This window comes from Moschus berezovskii, chromosome 16, assembly GCF_049115385.1.
Source record: "Moschus berezovskii isolate FMDL1 chromosome 16, NW_MosBer_1.0, whole genome shotgun sequence".
Taxonomy (NCBI): Eukaryota; Metazoa; Chordata; class Mammalia; order Artiodactyla; family Moschidae; genus Moschus; species Moschus berezovskii.
Window position 1 is genome coordinate 19698161 of NC_142475.1, and position 26321 is coordinate 19724481.

Here is a 26321-nt window from a genome sequence, read left to right on the forward strand (position 1 = left end):
ACATAAACATTTTATCAACTCAAAATTGAAAAAAAAAAAAGTCTAAGAAACCCAAAGTGATGCTGATGATAAAATAAGTTTGGAAATCACCACTCTAAGATACCACAAATACATGTAAGTATTGCTTAAAATAGTCCCAAGATTAATAGTCCATGTAGGACCCTACTATTTCAAGTTTTGGAAATGTTGCTTAGGAAAGTCCCTTCTTAGAAATTCACAATCCACATACCTCTATTAGACTCTGGTAAGTCCTAAAATAAAGAAACCTGATTAACTATGCTTAATCCTGTGTTTTCCAAACTGAAGTGAGCACTGTTTGGGAAACACTAAACATGGAACACAAACAAGCAATTCTTTCTAGTAAGGTTTTAGGGAACCAGAGGACACTGATTTAATACCTAAACTCCCAGAAATAGAGACCATGGGTTATTCATCTCTACCCCCACGAAAGCCTATAGCTCAATAGTGACAAACTGCCTTTCCTTTTTTCTTTATCTAAACAAAAAAGATTTTCCAATTTCCTTACTGTTTAAGCAACTTCAAGGATTAAAAAGATAAACAATCTTACTCTATGTAAAATTACATCAACATATATCTACAGCAGACAGTTGTTTAAATCCAAGACTCTTGAGAGTCCCTTGGACTGCAAGGAGATCCAACCAGTCCATTCTAAAGGAGATCAGTCCTGGGCGTTCATTGGAAGGACTGATGCTGAAGCTGAAGTTCCAGTACTTTGGCCACCTCATATGAAGAGCTGACTCACTGGTAAAGACTCTGATGCTGGGAGGGACTGGGGGCAGGAGGAGAAGGGGACAACAGAGAATGAGATGGCTGGACGGCATCACCGACTCGATGGACATGAGTTTGAGTGAACTCCGGGAGTTGGTGATGGACAGGGAGGCCTGGCGTGCTGTGATTCATGGGGTCACAAAGAGTCGGACACGACTGAGCAACTCAACTGAACTGAACATGACAACAGCATTTCAATTTAAGTAGAAAAAATTAAAGATATTTAGTTATGATTCAAACTAATCTACTTTTAGGAGACAGCAATAGATTTCAGTATTTTCCTTCTACAGTATAAGTAGACCTTGCTGGGCATCTTTATTCCCATGAAGCCAGACTAACCAAGTGGGCTTTACACAACACCTTGCTTATTTCCTGAAGCCTTATCATCAGTGAACCCAGAGTGGGTCTGAAAGTTGTATCAAATGGCTTCCTTGAAATCTGCACCTATTAGGGTTCTTAACACTGGGTCTCTCCAAAAATTCAAAGATACAAACTGAAATTATTAAAAAAAAAACAACAAAATGTCAAAACTACAAGCCACCACAGTCACATTTAAGACCTCTACCAGATTCCTTTTATCACTATGGAGCACTAATGAACACAAATCTCTCCTCTCTAGCAACACAGGAAAGGGCAGCCTCCCCACCCCCATTTGGCCTTCAGAGATCTACCAATAAAAGTTTCCAATTCTTCATCTAACAATAAATACTCAACCCAATATAAGCAGACACAACAGGCAGTCTCTGATTTACAGACTGACATCACAGAGAAGGCTCTCAACCCATCTCAACCTCCAACCACTTAAAAAACAAAAGCCAAACAAGCACACACACATACACACACAAATGTGGTACTTTTAGACAGTGTGTGGATAATTAAAGGTAGAGAGCTAATCCTGAGAATGACCATGAAGGACATCAGTCTATCGAACTGCCAATCCTTAATTATCACTCCCAGACTGCTAGTGTCTTTCCCATGTTTTTTTTAAAAAAAAAGTAAATAAATAAACTCAAAAATCACTTCCTAGTCACAGATGCAATATTCTCAATATTGCAGCATCAAGAACTAACAAGTTTACTGGTTTAATTCTCTCTTTGTAACTAACTTCAACCTCCTGAAAAAGGAAGATGGTGGAGCAGTGAGCAAGGCAGAACCAAACACTAGCCTGGCACTCCTGTAATTAGCACCATCTCAGACTGTCCTTGGCAACCCACTCCAGTGTTCTTGCCTGGAGAATCCCAGGGACTGGGGAGCCTGGTGGGCTGCCGTCTATAGGGTCGCATAGAGTCAGACACGACTGAAGTGACTTAGCAGCAGCAGCAGACTGTCCAAGCAAACACTAGGCAGAAGAGGAATGCTTCCCAAACTCAGTCACTATTATCATAGCGACAACATAGCTACATATAGAGCAGCTCTCCTGGTTTCCACAAAAGTAACTGGCATCTGCAGTGTTGACAGAGCAGAAGAGTTAACAAATCTAACAAAATGGAACCAGCCTAACAATGAGATTCCTATTAATAAATTTTAGCAATTCACAGTAGGACTCGAAAGCTGCTTTGTCCCAGACTAACTACATTCTTGACACCTCCTTTCTTCTCTTAGCACTGAATACTCCATCAAGTCTGATGTGGGGAGTCAATGAAAAGGTCTTCCACAGGTTTGGGTGGGGCTGTTCCCTCTACTTTCCTTTCCATATAAAGCTGAAAAGAGGAAAGTGAGTAAAACTAAAACGGAAGAAATGTATAAGATATGTATCAATTAACAAACATTGACTGAATGTTATGTGCAAGTATGCGTATCAGTTGGCTAGAAGAATCGTTGCAATAGAGTTGGTGAACTTTGGTCTCTCTAGAAAACCTCTCCCACTCTTAATATACAGCCATGAAAGACACCTGTAAAAAAGAGAAAGCCAAAAGACATAGCTGAGATCAAATAAAAGATAAATATCTCCACAGATGGGAAATGATGCTCCAAGTGCTCCTCAGTGAGAGACTGGGTTCTTCCTGGAAGCTGGAGTTAGACTCATGGTTTTGTTATAAATGTTGTGACTGAAAAGCTTAATAGCAGCCACTAAAAGAACAGAAATAACAATCTATGGTTTCTAGTCAAAAGCATAGGAAAGAAAGAAAGAAATGCAGGAAACTAGCAATCTAACAAAGGAAAAAAGGCAGCGAAATAAAAGGTTCATCAAATAAAAAATTCAGACAGTAGAAATAAACCTGCTTATTCAAATGGTTCATCGCACATATTAAAAGTCAAATATTATCAGATTGGAGGAAAAGGAAGTATGATAGAAGAGATTAGAGAGACATTATATAACATTAAAAGGAATAATCCACCAAGAACAAGTAACATGCAAGAATCTGAATGCTCCTAACACCACATCTCAAAAATTATCTCCACTGACCATTTGAGGAAATGTCAACTCCAGTGAGAAATACACTTCTATCAGAAACTGATAGTTCAAGTAGAAAAAATATCAATAAAGACAGAAACTTTACTGGAACTTTACTGAAAAGGAAAATTGACAAGCTTAGTCTAACAAATAAATATACAGAAATCTGTCCACAAACTGGGCTGCCACAGGTTTTAAGGCATAAAGAATATTCTAATTTCTAGACTTAACAGATAAATAAAATTTCCTTCAAATTAAAGGAATAAATGTAACGTTGCCAACTTTTCATCTTGACCAGATTAAAGGAAAAAGCAACAAACTAACTAGTGGTACCAATATTTTATTGAAAAATAAATTTAAAATTTAAAAAGAAAGACAAATCTAAATTTTAAAATTTTCTAATATACAGAGTGTGAAAAGTTTCTTAGAAACTGGCACCAACACAGAAGTGTACTTAATTTGATACTGTTCTGATGTCATAATAACAAGTATACAGATTTTTTTCATTTACTATCAAATTCTTGATATAATCGTCTCTGTTTTCCATAAGAAAACAAAAGACTACAAGAGGTTGATTTACCTGTAATTACTCAATTAAGAGGTGAAAGAGAGGAGGGGAGACAAAACCTCTTGAAGCCTCTATTCTTGTCATGGGTCCAATTCAATCAACAAATACTTCCTGACAGCCCAGAGGTAAGTATTACAGGAAATAAGCTGCACTACATGATTCACTGGGAAGAGAGGGGAGACAGACTGCACCACCTGAGGGGGTCTCTACATACTTGGGAAAATCACCTTAATTATGAACCACAACTACAGAAAACTGTGCCATCTACCCCTTAGGAAGCCTGAGAAAGAAAGGGAAGTGGAGAACCACTAATTCAGTCCACACGTCTCAAGTAGGGTACTATAATATACTTGTAAAAGCAAAAGGCATACATAGGGAAACAAATAAAACACTAAACTGGGAGCCAAGGTAAGTGCTACAACCAAAACTTACTAAGAGAAGGCAGCATTCATTTCAGGTTAAAAGAATCAGTGAATGCCAGGGCTTCTGGGGAGTTAGGATTTTGAAACGGGCTTTGAAGGGTGTTGAGATTCATCATCTCAGAAAAGGGGACACATGTCAATGAAAACATAAGTATTTGTCTACTAAACTAAAAAAAAATGGTTCTTATACAAATAAAAAGGCTATGGTTTCCTAAAAGTTGAAAAGATCCTAAGAAACTGAAATTATTTTTCTTACAAATAATCTAAACAGTTGATAGTGCCAGAGTGTCTGTAAAAAACAACAAATTGTATACCACTTCCTGTGATCAAATTATTATTCTTTTAGGAACTGAATCTCCCTTCCAAGTAAGGGTAAATAAATATAAAAATGGACTTCCCTGGTAGCTCAGTGGTAAAGAATCTGCCTGCAATGCAGGAGAACCAGGTTCTATCCCTGGTTGGGAAGATCCCCTCGCTGTAGGAGGGCAAAGGACCTCTGTCCCATGGACAGAGATCCGGCAGGTTACAGTCCATGGGGGTCGCAAAGAGTTGGACACGACTGAAGCAACTGAGCATGCATGCATGCACTGAAAGAACTGATATGAAAACAAAAAAAAAGGAAGTCCAAAATACTGCACAGATGCAGATCTCATTAACTGGACAGCAGATACAAGACCCAACAATCCTTCCACTTTGCTACCTCTCGTGGACATGATCAGACTCAATGAAGGCTTCAGAGAGGAACCTGAGTGCCCTGAAAAGAACCTTAAGAAATGGGTAAGCATAGTGAAAGAACACCTTTCTTCCTGCTCTTCACTAGACGGAGAAGAAAATAAGGAGAAAACATTTCAAGAAAGGCAGTAAAAGAAAACACAAGCCCTGACTACAGTAAGTTTTACAGAACTTTCCCCATGCCTGAAGAACAACAGAGGCTTCCAAAAATTAAATTTTGAGACAGGCTTTAGTCCATTTTGGAAAACTGTTAAACCTGCACATCCTAAGACATTCATTTTCAGGAGGAAAATGCAGGATCACTGCTAAGCCAATAGCAAGTTTCAAACCTCCCCTGAGAGCAATAAACCATAATGGAAAAGAACATGAAAAAAGAACATACATACATAAAAGTATAACTGAATCACTTTGCTGCACACCAGAAACTAAAGCAACATTGTAAATTATACTTCAGTAAAAAATTAAGTTAAATTGAATTTTAAAATAAAAGAAGAGAAGAGACAGGACAAGAGGTTGCTTCCTCTTCCATGGAAGAATACAACAAGACAGTTATCTACAAGTCAAGAAACAGGCTGTCACCAGAACCTGACCACTATGGCACCCTGGCCTGGGAATTTCAGCCTCCAGAATTGTGAAAAATGTTATCAGGTTGGTGCAAAAGGAATTATGGTTTTTGCATTGTGAAATTTGCCATCTGATATTGAAATACATTCTTAATAAATGTGGCTATGTTATATATCATTTTAATGCACACTTCTTGCTTTATGTTTTTTGCTAATGACTTATTATTTATTGCTTATATTTTAGACTATGAAAATGTTAGACAAAAAGCAAATTTGAGAGATTTCCTTAGTCAAGTTCAAAATGGACTGTAAAGCAGTGGAGACAACTTGCAACAAAGACAATGGATTTGGCCCAGGAACTGCTAACAAGCATACAGTGCAGTGGTGGTTCAAGAACTTTTGCAAAGAAGACAAGAGCCTTGAAGATGAGGAGGGTAGTTGCTGGCCATCGGAATGTGACAATGACCAATTGAGAGCATCATCGAAGCTGGTCCTCTTACAACAACACGAAAAGTTGCCAAAGAACTCACCATTGATCATTCCATGGTCATTTGGCATTTGAAGCAAAGTGGAAAGGTAAAAAAGCTCGAAAAGTGGGTGCCTCGTGAACTGACCACAAATAAAAAAAAAAATGGTCATTTTGAAGTGACACTCTCTCTTAGTCTATGCAACAATGAATCCTATTTCTTAATAGGATTGTGATGTGTGATGAAAAGTGGATTTTATACGCCAACCGGCGACGACCAGCTTAGTGGTTGGGCCAAAAAGAAGCTCCAAAGCACTTCCCAAAGCCAAACTTGCACCAAAAAAAAAAGTGGTCATGGACACTGTTTGGTGGTCTGCTGCCCATCTGATCCATTACAGCTTTCTGAATCCTCATGAAACCACATCTGAGAGGTACGCTCAGTACACCAAGGAGATGCACACCAAAACTGCTATGCCTGCAGCCAGCACTGATCAACAGAAAGGGCCCAATTCTTCTCCATGACAACACCAGACCACCCACTGCGCAACAAAGTAAAACGCATTGGGCTACAAAGTTTTGTCTCATCTGCCACATTCACTTGACCTCTGGCCAACCAACTACCACTTCCTCAAACATCTTGACAACTTCTTGCAGGTAAAATGATCCCACAACCAGCAGGATACAGAAAATGCTTTCCAAGAGTTCATCCAATCCTGAGGCATGGATTTTACACTATAGAAATAAACTTCTCACTGGCAAAACGTGTTGATTGTAATGGTCCCTATTTTGATTAATCAAGATGTGTTTGAGCCTAGCTATAATGATTTAAAATTTATGGTCCGAAACCCTAATTACATTTGCACCAACCTAATAAATGTACCACTTAATAGTTTTTTGTTACAACAGTCCAAGCAGGTTACGACGACTGGTATGGAGAACCAAGAGTATTCAGAATGAAGTAATTTTCTTGTGTAGGACTTCTAGCTATAAACATGTGTGTACCTCCATCACGTTCTGCAACCTCCTAAAATGACAACAAATGAATGCTAAGATTACAAGGACAAAGAGAGAGAAGGCTAGAGCACTTAAAAGCAAGAGATGCCAACAAAACCCGGAAAGGAGACAGAGAAGTGGCAGATGACTTAACCAACAAGAGAAGGCTGAAAGCTAAAGTCTGCAGAAGTAGGGGCCGAAAAGGAACAGGTTGACTCTGAGCAATTGGAGGCACCAGGTACCTCTGAAGCCTGGGGGTGACCCCAAGCAGGAAGTTTGCATAAGGAGCGGTTAAGATCCCCACCCTATAGACAGGAGACTGCCCCTCCCAGACCCTGACAGAACTGTTCTGTACTTAGAGAAATTCAACCAGAATAACAGCCTAGGGATACCAGGCCAGGCAGGTTTGGGCACACTGGAAGCCATAAAAGCTGTCTGCTGAAATGAGGAGTCAACCAGTCCCCAGACCACAATGCTCGCAGCCATGCTCTTACCTTTCAGGATTCCTTTCCCTAGAAACTGGCCCAAAGGGAGAAAAAAGAATCTTCAGCATGATATAAAACAAAAAGTCAAAGCGATAGACAACAAAGGAGAAAAGATAAATCAGAGTGGCAACAGAGGGGTCAAACATCCAACTCCTAGGAGTTTCAAATAAAAAAAAAGAAAAATGAGAAAATGGATGAGAGAAAAATGTGTAACAAAATTTCCTAGAACTAAATGATAGGAACTTCCAGAATAAAGGCACCTACCAAGTGTCTGGGGCCCGAAATACAACGAATGCGAAATGGACCTACTACGAAGAGGCACATCAGTATGAAATTTCTCAGCGCCATAAACTGAGAAAGCTTTTATGCGGGCGGGGGCAGGGGGGATGGAGATAGGTCATGTAAAAGGATTAGGAGTCAAAATGGTACTGAACTCCTCAAAATGAACACTGGAGGACTGGAGGCTATGTGACAATGATGCACTGCCTTCAAACTTTTGAAGACAAATTATTCCCAGCCAGAAATTTTATACCTAGCAGATAATAGTGAGGACAAAAATTAAATTTGCTTTCAACTAAATACAGTAACAAAATGGCACACCAAAGACAGAAAAGGGATAAGCTTTTAAAAACTAACTTTTAAAACAAACCATCAAAACTGGATCCAAAATTCTTAAAATTTCACCAAAACAGTTAACTAAGCTAGAAAAAAAAACAATTTACCCTCCTGCCTTTTCGGATACAGAAAGTATGCAGACTCGCCCAACCAACCTCACAGCTATGGATAGAAAAGTAAAGGTACTATTTGTGTTTACAAAGTATATGTGCAACTTGAAACACCTTTAAATATTCTCAAGATTACTGAATGTCCACAGAGACAGAGACGAGGGGGAAGGGCAGGTAACAGAGAAAAGACGTGTGCGCGTGTGTGTGTGTACAGACCCCTTAGTGTGTGTGTGTGTGTGTGTGTACAGACCCCCTAGGGTGTGTGTGTACAGACCCCTTAGTGTGTGTGTGTGTGTGTGTGTGTACAGACCCCCTAGTGTGTGTGTGTGTGTACAGACCCCCTAGGAACAAAATTTCTTTTCAAAAATCTAAGGGATGCTCTATTGAGCTTGTGGAGGAGTTTCCTGCATGCTCTCCCTGAAGCCAGCAAGTTTAAAGATACTCTCTTAATGGTGTCTCAAGTTATTGGCTTGACCACAGTCTATAAAGTAGTCAAGCTGGAAAAACGTAACCAAACAATCAGAACTTAAAAGCCTGACCTTTAAACTAAATCAAAATTTTTGATCTGAAATACCAAAAAAGACTTGAGTCCCTCAACACATCCAATAAATAATACAAACCATAAATTCACTTCCATGATGCTAAAGTTTACTTACACGCTGAACTAACATGCTCAGCATACAATCTGCTTAGTACAGAGCCTGGTGCAAAATACTAGAGGCTCCTGCTCTTTTTGCTGGCATTACCATTTTTGACTGAAAGAAAGAAAGGGAACTGTGAAAGAAAAGGAGCTGCTAGGTAACTGGTGAAAAAGGAATTTGGGGAACCAGAGCCACTGGTAGGCAGTACCACTGTGAAGAGGGCTTCCCCAGTGGCTCAGTGGTAAAGAATCCACCTGCAATGCAGGAGACACAGGTTCAGTCCCTGGTCAGGAAGAGCCCCTGGAGTAGGAAATGGCAACCCACTCCAGTATTCTTGCTGCGAAATCCCATGAACAGAGGAGCCTGGCAGGCCAAAGTCCATAGGGTCGCAAAAAGTCTAACACAACTGAGCGATTGAGCACGCGTGCACCACTTCGAAGACACCAAAGAATGGCGCCAAATATCGACCACTGTACCCCATTAAAAAACACTGAAAGACATCGGAAATAGATCTTGTAACTAATACAAAAGACCAACTAGACATAACTGAAGTTCATGGATGAAACTGTACTTCTTAGCTCACCTGTACTGCAAAAATCATGTGAATCCACAGCATCTATTAAAATCCTGGTTATCTCAACCTTTCCAAATTACATTTAGAATTACCTCTATGCTACCCAGTTATATATCAAACAGCTACAGAAAGTGTAATTAAGAAACTATGGCCCAGTGGACACTTTCTTGTTTGACTTTCTCCAGAACTTCCTATTTGTTCTACTCAATTTAGCAATTAATCATTTACTGCTTTGTCTCTAATACCGCTATCCTACTTTCTATGTTTCTATTTTTTTAATGACACCGTAATCTCCTTAATGATAAAAACCTGTGACTTAGCTTGTGCATGTCTGGGTGTTTAGTGCATTGCAGCTATCACGCAGATTGACTAAAGATCCTAGCCTATTACACAAAAGCAGAGACTAACTGTTCACAACCCTTCTCAGCCAAACAACACACAAGGGATGGAAGCGATTCACTGTCACTATGGCAATGATTCTAACGTGTCCCCAGTCCACCAGCTCACACCCTAGTGTGTCCAGATGGAGAGGGGAACAAAAGCTGACTCAACAGGAACCAGCATACTGGCTTCAGAAATGAACAACAGTCCCAGTTTCAACACCTAACTGAACACGGAGACGATCTGTCACTTGATGGCCCTCGTTCCGCCATGAAACCCCAGGCAGAGGGAAGAAAAGACACAGGAAGAAGAGCCTACATCCTCTGCAAACAGATCAAGATCTCAAAGCCATGAAAAAAGCTGCATTCATGCAGGCACAAGATAACATTAATGTACTGCCTTCAAATGCTGGGGCACAGTCCTATACTATGACACTTTGATTTTACCTACAAATGTTAAAACTTCAGTTCACATAACCCATGAGCCTCAGCAGCAGACTCTGTTATTGGGCCTTAATAACGAATGGCCTGTGCTCAGAGACCTACCACCCCACAGCTGTGCAGCCTGAGAGCCATGCTTCAAACGCCTTCAGCACAAACTGCCTCTGCAACAGCGCTGCCAGGCTACCAGCATCTCAGAGCTGCTAAACGAGATGATGTTTCCAAAACGCAGGGTTTCATACATGGTAAGGAGTAACAACGCGAAAGTTAAAGTGAAGTCGCTCAGTCATGTCCGACTCTTTGCGACTCCATGGACTGTAGCCCACCAGGCTCCTCCCTCCATGGGATTCTCCAAGCAAGAATACTGGAGTGGGATGCCATTTCCTTCTCCAGGGGATCTTCCCCTGCATTCCAGGCAGATGCTTTAACCTCTGAGCCACCAGGGAAGCCCCAACAATACTAAAAATGTTTAAAATGAACAAAGTGCATAATTTTCTGAGATCAGCCTCTAAACATTACATAATTCTAACCCAGAAAGTTACAATCCTCAATTCCCATAGAGGGGCCTCCACAAAACAAGGACTTATTATAACTTCAGATTTTATGAGTGCTCATTTTAGTTATAAAGAAAACTTCTGTGTGTACTATAAAATTCACTGTTCATTGGGGTTTTTCAGTTCAGTTCAGTCGCTCAGTCGTGTCCAACTCTTTGCGACCCCATGAATCACAACACGCCAGGCCTCCCTGTCCATCACCAACTCCTGGAGTTCACTCAAACTCATGTCCATCGAGTCGGTGATGCCGTCCAGCCATCTCACTGGGGTTTTTAGTAGCCCTAAATATAAAAAAGATTCAGTAAAAATGCATCTCAGAGCATAATTAAGAAAAAGTTTCTCTCTGATATAACATGATAAAAGTTAATTTTTCACCAACTACTTTTTTAATCATGGCTTGCAGGAAGTCCAAAATATGATTCAACTCAAACTGACAATTCACTGACATTGCCTACCACCTTTCTCATCTAAAACTTCCACCCACTCTCTTCCATGCTTTTAGTCCTGGGAAGGCCCTTAGAAACTGTCCAATCCCACATCTTCATTTTATAATGACAATAATAAAACCTCTTCCGGCTAGAAAACAGAAAAAAAAACAACAAAAGGTACCAAGGGCACAAAATAAAATGCAGGGTCTTTCTTTTTCACATTCACACACAAGATACTGCAATTCCATCACATATTCCATTTAATAAAAACTGCAAAACACCAAGAAAAATGATACATGACCAGTATCACTTTAAAACTAACCACAAATAATACACCTAAGGCAAAGCTATGAAATAACAAGATTTATTTCTAACAAAGTTTACATGCAAATAGATGTCACCTTCATATTAACCTTACTGGTAGCCTACACATTTACGCCAACAATGACCCTACCCAAAAGACTTAGAACTCTCCTCTGAAACTGTCTGTAAGTGGCATTCTTTTAAATGCCACTAACTAGGCTGTAGCTAGTACAAGGCCTGGTACGTAGTAGGTATACAAACAGATTCTGCAGCAATACCTAGTCATTTCAAGACAGATGTGACTCAGGACATAGAAAAACATTCAGTCCTAAAGCTGACTAATCAAAGGGATGATAGAGCTGAGTAGTTTCTGTCCCAAGAAATTTCTGTTTCACAGGAAATACCTGCTGCATTTGAGCAGTCATAGTGAACAACTTATCACTGGCCCACATTTCAATCTTTAAGTCTTAGGACACAGCAAATGTTTCACATTTCCTAAAAAATGCACCCAGTCAACCACCTGACTCTAAGTGGAATACCAGTATTCTGGCCTAGAGAACTCCATGGACTATACAGTCCATGGGGTCACAAAGAGTTGGACACGACTGAGTGACTTTCACTTTCACTTTTTGTGAGGTCAAAGAAATACATTTACCTTGGTTCCCCTTATGATTCTGACCTGAGCTGTTTAACTGTCTAGTTTAATACTTTGGTCTGGAAATATTATGTGCACTAATAGTTACTACTGCCATAAAATGCATTATGTCCAGCACTATAAATATCAAATCTTCATTGTTTCTGTTGTCAAATACATGGTATCAATCTTTCCTAAAACCTCCATTGTACCCAAATCTCCTCCTGAACAACTACACTTTACTATTAGTTTATCATCTTTTTTAATGGTTGTAGTAGTCTTTTTTAAAAAATACATAAATTCTTTGGTACTCATGCAATCAAGAGGTGAAGTCTAATCCTTCTCCCTTAAATATGGACCTTATGATTTGTCTCTTGAGCAAACATCTGGGCTGAAGAAATACTGCATGACTGCTAAGGCTATGTCAGGAAAGGGCATTCTAGCCTGGCTAGAATGTGTCTCTTGGGACACGTCTGTTACACTTTGCACTACCGGGTATACCTCACAAAGGTAGAGATGCCTGAGACACATCAGCATTCCACATCCCAGCCATTTGAGTCTTCTAGATGACTCCAGCTACCATCTAACGGCAGCTGCATAAATCTAGTTAAGAACCCCCTAGCTGTGTACTGTCAATCGCCAGAAATAATAATAAATGAGTACTGTTTCACACCATTAAGTTTGGAGCGATTATACAATAAAACACCAGAATGATGATCAAAGGAAATCTCAGCATTTTCTTTGGTCCTAGTTCCAGTAGTATATGAATAAAGCCTCATTTTTTATTCATTTCTGATAATCTTCCTACCAGTTTCCTTTAACTGCCAAATTTAAAAACCAAAACTTTATATTACCTACACCTGTGAACGTTCTTAAATATTTATATCACCTATCTTATTTACAAATCTATTTAACCTTAGACTCACCTGAACAGTAAATCTTTTCTCAAAATTTAATCTTTACATAACATCAATAGAAATTCTATACTTCTATCTACTCTAGTAACTAATACAATGTTGACGAGTCAACTCTCCTGTCAATCACCCAGTAATATATACTGATAGAATGTTCTCAAGTCCTCATTCCTACAGTTCAGAGACCACATAAGGAAACAGAAGCGGACAAGGTCAAAACCTTCACATCTACTGATCTCTTATTAAAGGGGTCTCCAAAAACCCCTGCAAGTTTTACAACTGCACAATGCCCACATCTTTTGAAGTCAAGCTGGTGCTAATCACAGGATGTTACCTGACAAACAAAATGTAATCCAATGCAAGACATGTGCAGAGTGAAACTGCAAATCTTGCAAAATGCATGATTCTATCAGATCTACAGAGAGCAACACTGAGAAATTCATTAAAATACACACAGCTGACAAATGAAAAGTTCAATTTGTCAGACAGACAAAGACAGACCAATTAAAAGTTCATAAAAATTGGAAACAACGACACAACTATAAACGGAATAATTTTAGTATTTCAATAATTAAGTGCAGATCTTGGAAAAAAAAAAAATCACAATTTTTTTTTTAAATGACTCCATGACAAAATTCAAATGAAGCCAATACAATGTGTGGGCCTTGACTGAATTCTGGTTTGAAAAAACTAAGCTAACTAAGTATACAGACATTTTAAAGACAAGTGGAGAAAAGCTAAGGTATGAAGGAATCTTTGTTAATTTTCTAAAGTGAGAATGATGGTTGTACAGAAGAAGTCCATATTCTTAGGTGATTCAAGTCCACCATGTATTTAAAGTTAAAAAAAGCACCATGATGACTGCAACTTCTAAACAGCTCAACAAAGTCATTTATATATACATGTGTATTCTGCAAATTTGGAAAAAATAATTACCAAAACAACAATTACTGAATGGATAAGGTAAAACTCACTGTTACCTTCTTTCCATTTTTCTGCATGTCTGAAAATGCTTACAAAAGAATGTTGGGTGGGAAAAAGAATATCCGCCCCACCAAAACGACATACACATATAGAGTTAAGACTTCCTCACTGAAGGAAGGTCTCCTCCTACACGAAAAGAAATATGGGGGGAGAGTGGGGGAAGGGGGTGTCAAGTGAAGTTATATTGTGGTATCTTTCAATGTTACTAAAACAGTACATTCAAAAAATCCATACACTAAATTCATTCCTTATTCTAGAGATTGGAATATAGTCCTAAACTAATTTTTATTAAAATATTTTGCTTTACTTTTGAAGTTCAGATTAATTTAACAAAAATATGTACTAGCATACGTCAAGCACTAGGAATGCAGAGACCACAACGAGCCTATCTTCAAAGAGATGATCACTCAGCTCCCCTGATGGTGCTCACAGGCTCAAACTGAAGGAAGGACAGTTTAAAGAGTGGTTCTGCAGGATAATGAGAATGTTTAAGAAACCACTTAGGGATACCGCAAAGAATAATTTGGTGGGCATTCCCATCATTCCTAATTGATTACATTTTTAACAGAAATACATTTCAAATAGATGTGACATATGGAAATTAAACACCACACATTTCAAAAGAAGTGTTTCATAACTAATAACCCAAAAAGTGTGTCACTAAAATGGAAGCTCCTCAAGGGCAAGAATTTTGGCCTCTTTAGTTCACTGATATATCCCAAGTATCTGGCCCAAAACAAGCCCTCAGCATATATTTGTTGACTAATAACGAATGAATGAATGAAATGAAGTCGAATTTCTTTTCATGTTCATTTATAGTTAAATTATGGTGAAAAATCTGGTCAATTTACTAGGAGTAAAAAAGTGCTTACATTTTTTATCACAATGTTTTTGACTGTCTTCTCCCTGGATGAACTCTGAATATAAAACGGAAATGATAAGCTTTAGTCCAAAATCCAAAAGTCTTTCAACACATACAACTCCTTTGAGGCATGTCTGTGAACAAATATTTTGTAAACTCAAGTCAGAAATTATGTCCATATATCTGATGTCATATATATGACATAACATATATGTCATGTATTAATGGTTCTGTTCAATATCAAAGTTCAAACAACTTTTAAAAATAATTATTTGTAGAATCATTCTTCAGTTTTACACAAAGAAATTATACTTCACGTAAAAAGTTTCTAAAGAAAAAATAAACTTCAGTGAAATTTCCTGCTTTACGTGAATAGCTAACTAAAACACTTTCCTAGGGATTTATTCTTTTTCTATTATTAAAATAATATATACTCACACAGAAGTATATAAAACACCAAAACATATTAAAGAGACATCAAAAACAATCATTCATAACCCATAAACAAGTACACTGTCTTTTTCTTTCACCACTTCTTATGAAACTTTTATCTTTTAACTTGGTTAAGACCATGAACTGTTTAACATAGAAAAATGCAGTCTTTTATTTATCTCAGTGATATTATTGGTCCGTTTACAGGATTTTCCCAACAGCATTAAGGCATTTGAACTAAACTATCTATCCAAGTTTGTTTGTCCTCGTTAACACTAACAAATACCAACAACTTGGCTGGAGAGAGGTTTAAGGATGCTATTTGTAGCCACGAAATCAAGCAGCTGGCCAAAACTAGGATGGAATTCACACCCTTAACTGCACTGAACTGGGTCAGTTGCTCTACGTCTAACCCACTACATACATATGAGAAAACTATTCAAGTGATGTGAAACCCTATATAGATTCTCTGAGCATCCTCTCACCTTAGGGGCTTCACACATGCTGTTCCTTCCACCTAGGAAGCTCTTCTAGTCCTCCACGCCCTACCTTACATCACACATCTCCCCACCAGCTCCTCGGCCTACCCCCTCTTCAGAATTCTGTCCTCTTGTTAAACACTTCTTCTTCCAATAAGCTTTCCTTCTTTGGTAAGACTGGGCTATGTGCCTTTGGTGAGGAATCCTTTACTTCGTCTTTCCCTGTATTATCATACTGCACTGTAATGGCCTGTCTTTACCATAGACTAAGCTCTACCACCATATATCCAAGATTAGAACCAGCATGTAGCAGAAGCCCCACAAAATCTGCTGAATTAAACGATGAGATACTATTTAATGATACACATGTGGAAACAAACACACACTGTGTATGCATATTAATATTTAATTGCATATGTGCATATATATACACACACGCGCGCACACTAAAAGGTATGCGTGTGTGTATATATATACCAACAGGTATGTGTGTATCAGAAAAATAAGTTACTTCCCATGCCCGTTCCAAGAAGAAAATAAAAAGCAATAAAGGAATTACTGTAGCGTCTAGTCTGCCACTTCACTAATCATCTGGGCATGCTAGCACTCAATTCCCTCAGCTGTAAAATATGAAAATCCTAAAATCCTCCTTGATGTAAAATTTTGAACATCTCAAAAATGACTTTCTACTCAGCAAAGTCAAGTAGACTTGTAATCTACTCAAGTCAAAAGGGAGGATCAATTATTACAGCCTACCTACAGCAAGATAATAGGTACCCTAGAAAACAGAAGATAAATTCCAACTGAGCATTTAAAAGGTGGCCGGACTGCTCAAACAGCCTCCCCAAAGAGAAAAGCCTCAACTCACCACAAACCAAAGGTGAGCAAACACTCCCAAGCCCAGGAGGTATAAGCCGTCAATAAGCTTTTACTTTATCACACTTTATTTCAAATAACTTTTTGCTATCCAGAACCTTCCCCCATTAAATTTATATGGAAAGTATAATGAAAAGATAACATAACTTTATACTAATTAAATTCACTCATGTCAAATCAAATACATGAGCCCCATCAGTTAAAAAATTGAGGGGAATAAAAAACAAAACAGAAGAGTTGGGTTGATCTTGAAGAGATCTACTCCAGCTAAACAAACAAGGTGTTCAGAGTTTAGAATGTCCACTGCTTCTAAACAGAGGCTTCCCAGGTGGCTCAGTGGGTAAAGAATCTGCCCGCAATACAATGCAGGAGACATGGGTTCGATCCCTAGGTTGGGAAGCTCCCCTGGAGGAAAGAATGGCAACTCATTCCAGTATTCTTGCCTGGAAAATCCCATGGACAGAAAAGCCTGGCAGGCCACAGTCCACAGGGTCACAAAGAATCAGACATGACTGAAACAACTGAGCACTGCTTCTAGATACTCATTAGAATGAGTACAAAGAATAGAACAGAAGGTCTGAGGCAAGAAATAAAAATCAAATCTTCGAAGAGCAAAGCTGACCAGTACATATTAAATACAATTCATAAAACAGTATCTAAAGGCCAACAACCACACAGACTCAAAGAGATGAACTTTCAGACGTCACATGTATCCATCCCCTCATCTTACAAATGAGTAAACTACAACTCACTGCAAGGAAATGACCTGCCCAAGATTACATGACTGATAATAGAAGAACCAAATGTCTCCTGACTCCAAATTTAGTGTCTTCTCAGTTTTCAGAGCTCCTTCCCCATTAGGGCCTGCTATCAAACACGAAGTCTTTCAGAGACACGTAACACTGAAACAACTGTAATACTTGATAATGAATGTCATTATCACAAAACAAACCTTCTGAAAACAGATAAAAATCAGAAAACTTAAAAGATTAAGCACATACATCCAAACTCAGAAATGCATTTTTGATTATTTCATCTCACCTTGGGGTCTTAAATCCGTATGAAATGCAAAACCGTAAAACTGATCACGAGTATGTAGAACCATAAATCATCTTAAAATATTCATTGGCAGTGTACTACATGAAATTTTCATTTTAAATGACAGTAACAATGAAAGAGAGAACACCAGGTTGCATTCTGAAGTTTCTCTGTGCCGACACTGCTCTCCTGGCAGCTTTCAAGGCAGCCACTCCAGTACTCTTGCCTGGGAAATGTCATGGACAGACAGGCCTGGAGCGCTACAGTCCATGGATTTAGTTGCAGAGAGTCAGACACAACTTAGCGACTAAGCAATAGCGTCAAGCCCAGCCAGTGTAGGCACAAACAGAAAGGAGAACAGACTCCCCACATAAGCTCTTCAAGCATCCCCTAGACCCTCCCTGCCACTTTCCAATCTCTCTTCCACAACTAAATCAAAGCACTAGAAACTTGTTTTCACACCCCAAAGAGCCATTAACCTCTTATGTTTTTATCCCTAGACAGATCTTTTGCAAACAAAAAGCAAAGGAACGACAACTGAAAAAAAAAACCCACTCTCTGTATCTGAACTGTTCTCGAAACAATTGACAGTTCTGGACTACTATTAAAACCCTGATTATCAGTATAAATACAGACATCTATGATGAACCTCTGGTTGCTACCAGCATCTTCAATGACTATAAATGAAAACTCTTTAGGCTCAAGAGAATGGAGTTAAGATGATGAACCAGTACCCACACCCTGAAACCTTGTCTTCAAAGTCTTTTGCAAGCACCAACTTTAATCATCAGATCCTTCTTCTCTGTCACTTACAGTCTCCCTTAGAACTTAATTATTTATTTACATGCCTGTTTCCCCATTAAACTGAAAGCTCCAAGAGGGCAGAGGCCATCATCTTTTCATCACAATGTACATAATTTAGTTGATGAAATAGTCATTGAATTGAGCAAAAGAGTAAAATTTTCCCACTTTGCCTCTTTATTTTTTCCATTTATCAACAAAATTTAAGTAAAAGAAACCATGGACAACCTGAGACCCACAGTCCTTTCTTCCTCTGAGCCATTCTACAATACAAAAATCCTTTTCCCTACCACAATCCTAAGAGCACAGAAACTGGAGCAGAAAAGTCCTAAATAATCTGGTCCAATTCTCTCATTTTACAAATGAGAGTTACAGCATTTATTCATGGTCACATAGCCAATTAGTATCAGACACATACACAAACTAACAAATCCCCAACGGCTTCCTCCAATTTATATCCCATTATCATTGTATCAAAAATAGACTGATTGCCTACTGTGTGTATGTTAGCCAATCCGTGTCTGACTCTTTGCAACCCCAGGGACCGAAGCCCTCCAGGCTCCTCTGTCCATGGGATTCTTTAGGCAAGAATACTGGAGTAGCCACTCCCTTCTCCAGGCAATCTTCCCAACCCAGGGACAGAACCAAAGTCTCCTACACAGCAGGCATACTCTTCACCGTCTGAGCTACCAGAGAAGCCCTAATTGCCTACTATACATCCCATCAATTCAAAATCGTCTAAGAATACCAAGTTTTCTTTACGTTTGTTTCTTCTAATCTATGTTTTCTTAACAGACAAAAACTTTTCAAAAGCGCATACACAGAAAATACTTTCCATTTCTAGTACTTTGACAAGGATGTGAAAAATACTTGGCACAATCAAGATGTTACCATTGGGAGAAGCTGGGTTATGAGTACATGGGTCCTTTTCTGCATTATTTTTGCAACTACTTTTGATGCTATAGTTATTTCAAAGTAAAAAGTTAAAAATAAACAAACATGGCCCACCCACCTGATGCGACTCTAGGACCCACTAACCTATCACTTCACTCTTCTCCAGACTTTCCCAAAAGAGCTAGAAAAAGTTCCAACTGCTTCTCAACCCAAATTCCAGGAAGGGTTGGTGCAGCCACCCCAAGCCTAGCACATTTGAGAAGCACACAAACATTTACTGAACCAGGGAGACTCACCTAACATTGTTCTCGACTCTGCTGGCAACACACAGCAAATATTGACACAGGTCAAACTCTTCTGCCTCTCTCTCATAGTCTGCTACTCGCCTGTGGATCGGTGTCACTCCTCTAAGACTGTAAGCCTATGAGCACTGACATACGTTTTAAAAAAGCTATCCTCTCAGTGTCTTACAGTTCTGGGGAAGACCTGATTTTAATGTAACCTATTTCACGCTTTTTAAATTTCATTTGTAGAAACAGAGAAACAAACACACATTACTCTAGCCTCAGACAGACAGACAGCCTGTAGTCTGATGGGGAAGGATGGCTGGGCGCAGTGAGGAACTGCCAAGTTTGGCCCTACTTGCTGTCATCGTCGTTGTTCAGTCGCCAAGTCGGGGCCGACCCTGTGATCCCACGGACTGCAGCCAACACGCTAGGCTTCCTTCTCCTTCACTACCTCCGAAAGTATGCTCAAATTCATGTCTATTGAGCTGATGATGCTATCTAATCATCTCATCTTCTGCCAGTCTCTTCTCCTTTTGCCTTCCAGTGAGTATTCTCTTCACATCAGGTGGCCAAAGAATTAAGAGTTTCAGCTTCAGCATCAGTCCTGCCAATGAATATTCAGGGTTGATTTCCTTTAGAACTGACTGGTTTTGCTATCATTGATTAATTTTAAAACAAAGAAATGTGGGTAAGAGCCTTTTATACCAGGGTCTTCACACTTTTTTGTTCCTGATGATGGCAGTCCATTTAGACACTATGAGAAACACTGCTTTAAGTCAGAAAACCTCTTAATCAGAAAAGGCTACCATAGTAAATGTTTTTACTACAATCTGGTTAGGTTATATTACTTACAAAACTTTAACACCATTGCCAGAAAAACTTCCCATTAAAAAAAAGATTTTAAATATATCATCCTCCAAAATAAATGCTATCACCCCTCAAGAATGTCCTTGAATTTACCATAAAAAAAAAAAGACTGACTCTTCATGTCAACTGAAAGCTTTCTACCTTTCCAAAGAGATTTCTGAGGAGTCAAGAGGCCTGGAGAAGAAAAGCAAAAGACCAACTGGCCTAGAATAGAATCCCTGCCATTCCACAGTTTTATGAAACCAAAATCATTCTGGATGGTATGGGAAGGCTGCCAACCACACACTGACTCCTGTCTCTGGAATCAAGTGTTGATTTCTTTTTCAGTATCTCTCTGCTCTCCAAAGTGGCAGAAAGATGAGCAACTGCCAACAAAATCAGCCCCCATGTCATCTCTGACCTGCAGACCACGGGCCGCTAACCTCCCCTATAGAAGACAGCCATTCCTGGTTCTGTGTCCCCTCGGCAGTGACAGAAACCTAACAGAAAATCAGTAGAAACACGCGGCAGCAATTTGTATTCATCCCTGCTGGCCACTGCAGGAAGCAAAGAAAAAGTAGTTCCTATACTCTCCCCAAGAACAACCATAGCAACTGTTCACAGCATCCAACAACTCCCTCCTCCTCAATATTCTTGATCTATAATGATCACAACACCTGATAAGCTGAAAAATGCAATTACTTAAGGAAAACACCCAGGGACTTCTCAAAGATGAAGCTTAAAAATGAAGAAGTTTAAAGTAAAGTTTAAAAATTACTAAAAATAGAAGCATACAAAGAGAATGAACGTTTAAACTAGATTTGCACACACACACAAAAATCACCTGTCTGGTGCTTCCCTTAAAGTTTCCATATGCAGATGATGACACAGAGCAACAACTGGACTAGTTCAAATTCCATTTGGACAGGAAGCAAAGTCACTCCCACAACATAAGAATGTAGACAATGAACTACACAAGTTCATACACTCCTCCCCTCAAAGCTTTTCATATAAAATCTTGTTTTCATCACTGAGACATCAAAATAACCCTACCATATTATCTCTGCTCTTTTGACATTCTTCATCAAGTTAACTTCCTGATCTCAAATTTGGCTTTTTCTAAAAGCTTACAAAAACCCATCTTCCTCCACTTTTCACATCACAGCAGCAGGCTGTTTCTCCACAGGAAAACACTCAGGTGAACCTCCACCAGGCCTCTGAGAAAGTCTTAGAGCAGGTCATAAAGACCATCAACCCTGGAGTTTCAAGTTCTCTCAAACTGGTATCTGAGTTCACGTAAAGAGCTACACCACTTTGTCATATGAATTCTGGAATGGCATATTCATGCTGGGGCAGAGCCAGTTTCTTGAAATGATAGTTTCTCAACACTTTTCCTTCTGTACTAAAAATAATCTTTATAACTAGTGATCTAGAATACCACTATTACTAATGAAATTCCAAACTATATAATCTCTTTTATATATGTGTGTCTATATATATACACACATATATATATATTTTAACATGAAACTTTGCTATCAAGAAAAATGTACATTTGAGTAGCTTTTTCCTATGAAAAATAATGTAACATTTTGGAGTCGAGAAAAATTTCAAATACATAAAATTATATGCAGCATGATCACAACTATATTTTAAAAGAAAAATCCATGTATAGGAAAAAAGAGACCAGAATGTCACCAAAATACTACCAGTGATGGCACCCTTGCTAGACTTTATAAACTGATTGTGTTTTCTAAATCTTCTGTAAGAATGCTTTTCATTTTTTAATATAATTTATTTTAATTGGAGGCTAATTACTTTACAATATTGTAGTGAGAATGCTTTTTTAATAGTAAGGAATTTTTTAAAACTATTAACAGTCAGAAACTTGAAAACAGCTCAAATTTCCATTAGCTAGAAAACAGATGACAATATAGTGATTATCCAAACAATGAAATACTACTACCACAATTAACGTGGCACCTGGTCCCATCATTTCACGGCAAATAGATGGGGAATAAATAGAAACAGTGAGACTTTATTTTCTTGGACTCCAAAATCACTGTGGACAGTGACTGCAGCCATGAAACTAAGACACTTGCTCCTTGGAAGGAAAGCTATGACCAACCTAGATGGTGTATTGAAAAGCAGAGACATTACTTTGCCAACAAAGGTCTGTACAATCAAAGCTGTGGTTTTTCCAGTAATCATGTAATGGATGTGAGATTTGGACTATAAAGAAAGCTGAATGCAGAAGAATTGATGCTTTTGAACCGTGGTGCTGGAGAAGACTCTTCAGAGTCCCTTGGACTGCAAGGAGATCCAACCAGTCCATCCTAAAGATCAGTCCTGGGTATTCATTGGAAGGACTGACACTGAAGCTGAAGCTCCAATACTTTGACCACCTGATACAAAGAGCTGACTCACTGGAAAAGACCCTGATGCTGGGAAAGACTGAAGGCAGGAGGAGATGGGGACGACAGAGGATGAGACGGTTGAATGGCATTACTGACTCAATGGATATGCGTTTGAGCCATAATGAAGACAGGGAAGCCTGGCATGATGCAGTCCAGGGGTCCCAGTCAGACACGACTTGGTGACTGAACAACAACCATAATTAACCAAAGAAAAAAAACTGTTACATGTGCTAAGGAAAAGTCACCAGACACATGATCCCTTTTCCATGAAATTCTAAAAAAGGCAAAATTACAGTGAGAGAAAGAAGAATAGCTGTTTTCAGAAGCGTGGTGGGAAGAAGGGGCTCAGAAAGCAAAAGGGCACCAGGGAACTTTTGGGATCATGAAAATGTTCTGTATCTTGATTGTAATCATGGTTACACAACTATACACATTTGTCAAAACTCAAACTACACACTAAAAATGGGTGAATTTTACTGTATGTAACTTAAACTTCAATAAAGCTGAGTTACAAACTAAATAAGACTAAAGTTGAAAACATTTTATTAAGGTTAATGATACCATTGGAAACTGAACAAATAACATTACTTTTGCTGTTTAAGCTTATATTTTTATTTACATGTGAAATAACCTTAATTTGTAACACTTTATTCAATATCTTGACAAAAATGAGGATATCAGAAACAACAGTTACCTAAGAATTTATCATATTTCTCATTTTGATGGGGTTTCTTACCACTATAGTGATCTTATCTAGAAGATAATAAAAAATATGATCTCACTAGAGAATAATTTCTAATAGCCAAATTCAATTTACCAGTAGTCTTACTTCTATGAAAGTGTTGGCCACTAAGTTGTGTCCAACTTTTTGTGACCTCATGGACTGTGGCACACCAGGCTCCTCTGCCCATGGCATTCTCCAGGCAAGAATACTGGAGTAGGTTGCTATGCCCTTCTCCAGGGGATCTTCCCGACCCAGGGATAGAATCTGGGTCTCCCACATTGCGGGCAGATTCTTCATCATCTGAGCCACCAGGGAAATCTTACCTCTATATTAAGTTAAAAGAGTGTTGTAAACTTTTCACATCACTTATGCCTCAATGTGCCCCACTTTCAAGAACTCTGTCTTTCCATCATTATTACAAGCAACTTGCTGATCAAATGTTATCACACTAGAGGTTAAAGAAGTGACAATATCTGTCAGGAATATTTCCAATGTAATGTTGCCTATCCATCTAAGGCTATTATCCAAACAAATTTCTCTTAAGAATGTCAAATTCTATAACATGCTAAAATTTAATTAGTCTTGTTATGTAAAACTGCAAAACGGTCAATCATCAAAAATAAGCTTTCATGTAACAACAGGAAAAATCTAAACAGACTGAACTCTTAGTTAGATTAAGATAATTTTTTTAAAGCTTTCAACTTTGAGATATATAATGAAGGTATATCAAATAAATGATCTGAGGGAAAGGAATACAGAGGGAAGAGACTTGAAATCAGATTGGCCATGAGTAGGTAACTGTTGAAACTGGGTGCTCACTATACTATCCTCTTTACTTTTGTATATGCTTTAAAGTTTCCATAATAAGCTTTAAAATAATTTTCAGAATAAAACTTAAAAATCAATTATAAAAACAAATCAACATTTCAAAATTACAGTGAGCCAGGAGGCAGGCTGCTGCCATTTGCTCAGAATGCCAAGGTGTCAAAATGACAGAAACACAGACTATAATTAGAGTTTGTTTTCTTAACTAGAAATACAGTTGGCCCTGAGTCTCCAAGGGGTACTGGTTCCAAGAGACCCGATGGGTACCAAAACCCTCGGTTGCTGAAGCCCCTTTATAAAATAACTAGTACAATTAGTTAGCACTTGGTATCCGTGGGTATGAAACCCGTGGACACCAAGGGCCTGGTGTATGTATGATGAAAATGGGGCACAAAGACATAAGTCCGTTCTCCTATAACATAAAATTACTTCCCTCAATACACTCTGCAAGATCTACTTATGTGTAATTTGACACAGTCCTCGGTGACTAACCTTTCCTTTAAAGACTATTTCCTAAATAATGTTAATTGTTAAGGAAAAATCCTGACCTTTTCTAAAGTTCATCCCATTATTCCTAGCTGTACTCCTTGTACTGTGTAACCGCCTTCCCAAGTATCTGTTTACTCCTACACCTACAAATTTAGTCACTGATTTTTTGATTTCTAAAACTGATCTTCCCTTGTTTGTTTTCATTTTCAATTTTTTGTTTGGCTATTCCATACCCTGTCTTTAATCTTACTTTCCTTAAACAACTTGATCATTTTAGTGAGGCTTGCCTGGACTTTCCCAGTAAAGTCACTCTAGTATTATTGTTTCTAGGTAACTATCTCAATAATCAAATAGTCAGATTTCCGACTGGTTTGGTGACGTGATGCTCTATTCCACCCTAATACTGTGTTTTTTTGGTGTAGCACACTGAAACTTTAGGCACCTTTCAACTATTATAACCTCTACCCACCATAATCTTTGTTCAGCTCCACATAATCCCAGGCCTCTTTTCTGGATCCTACTGAAGGGATGAGGATATGCCTGAGTCTTTAAAACCCAACAGTTCCTAATAAAAATAAGATGCACTTACTAAACGCCAGGTATTGTGCAAAAAGCTCTTTCTGTGTCAACCCTACCCAACAGAATTTGCAGTGATCCTGGCACTGTTCTGTATCTGCACTGTCCAATACCATGCCACTAGCTACATGTGGGTACAGAGCACTTGAAATGTGGTTACTGTTACTATGGAACTGACTTGTTTATTTCTTCTCAATTTAAGTAAGTCATGTCTTGAGACCAACTTATATTGCTTGAATTTTTCAAAATTTCCCTTTAGTTTTACATCTGTATATATTCAAGATGATCTATGATAGAGTTTCTCAACCTCACCACAACTGACATCATGGATAGGTTCATACTGTACTGTGGGGCTGTCCTGTGCATCGCAGGGTGTTGAGCACCACCTCTGATGTCTATCCAACTAGAGGCCAGTAACAATGCCCCAACTGTGACAATCAAAAAATGTCTCCAAACACGGCCAAACATCCCCAGGGGGGCAAAAACTACACTCAATTGAGAACCACTGGTCTAAGACTAACAGTCTGGATTCTGCACTCAATGCTAAGAATATTCTAGTGCAATTCCTCTAGTTCCTGTTTTTCTATGTGGAAACCAGACAAAATGTCAAAGCAGTAATAAGTAACTATCTCTTTATATTATTTTCCACAGAACCTATATTATAATATTGTGCGTTCCCACCTGCTAGCTCAACTATTCTTCACCAACCACGGTACCATACCTGCTTGAGAAACTGAGTGTGCAGGGGGTGGGGAGGAGCAACAGGGAGTGAGATTGTAAGTGC

At 38.7% G+C, this 26321-nt stretch overlaps 1 protein-coding gene across 7 annotated transcripts in view; it reads right to left on the reverse strand.

Annotated features, from left to right (window-relative positions):
• UBR5 (ubiquitin protein ligase E3 component n-recognin 5) overlaps nt 1–26321 on the reverse strand; it is a 140247-nt gene that overhangs the window by 109122 nt on the left and 4804 nt on the right. The window contains exon 1 of one of the 7 annotated variants that reach the window (XM_055432508.2): nt 14864–15179. The exons of the other annotated variants lie outside the window; for them this stretch is intronic. Within the exon in view, the coding sequence (XP_055288483.1) occupies nt 14864–14865 (2 nt within the window). The 5' untranslated portion in view covers nt 14866–15179. Of the gene's footprint in view, nt 1–14863; nt 15180–26321 lie in introns of those variants that run through there. 7 annotated transcript variants of the gene reach the window in all.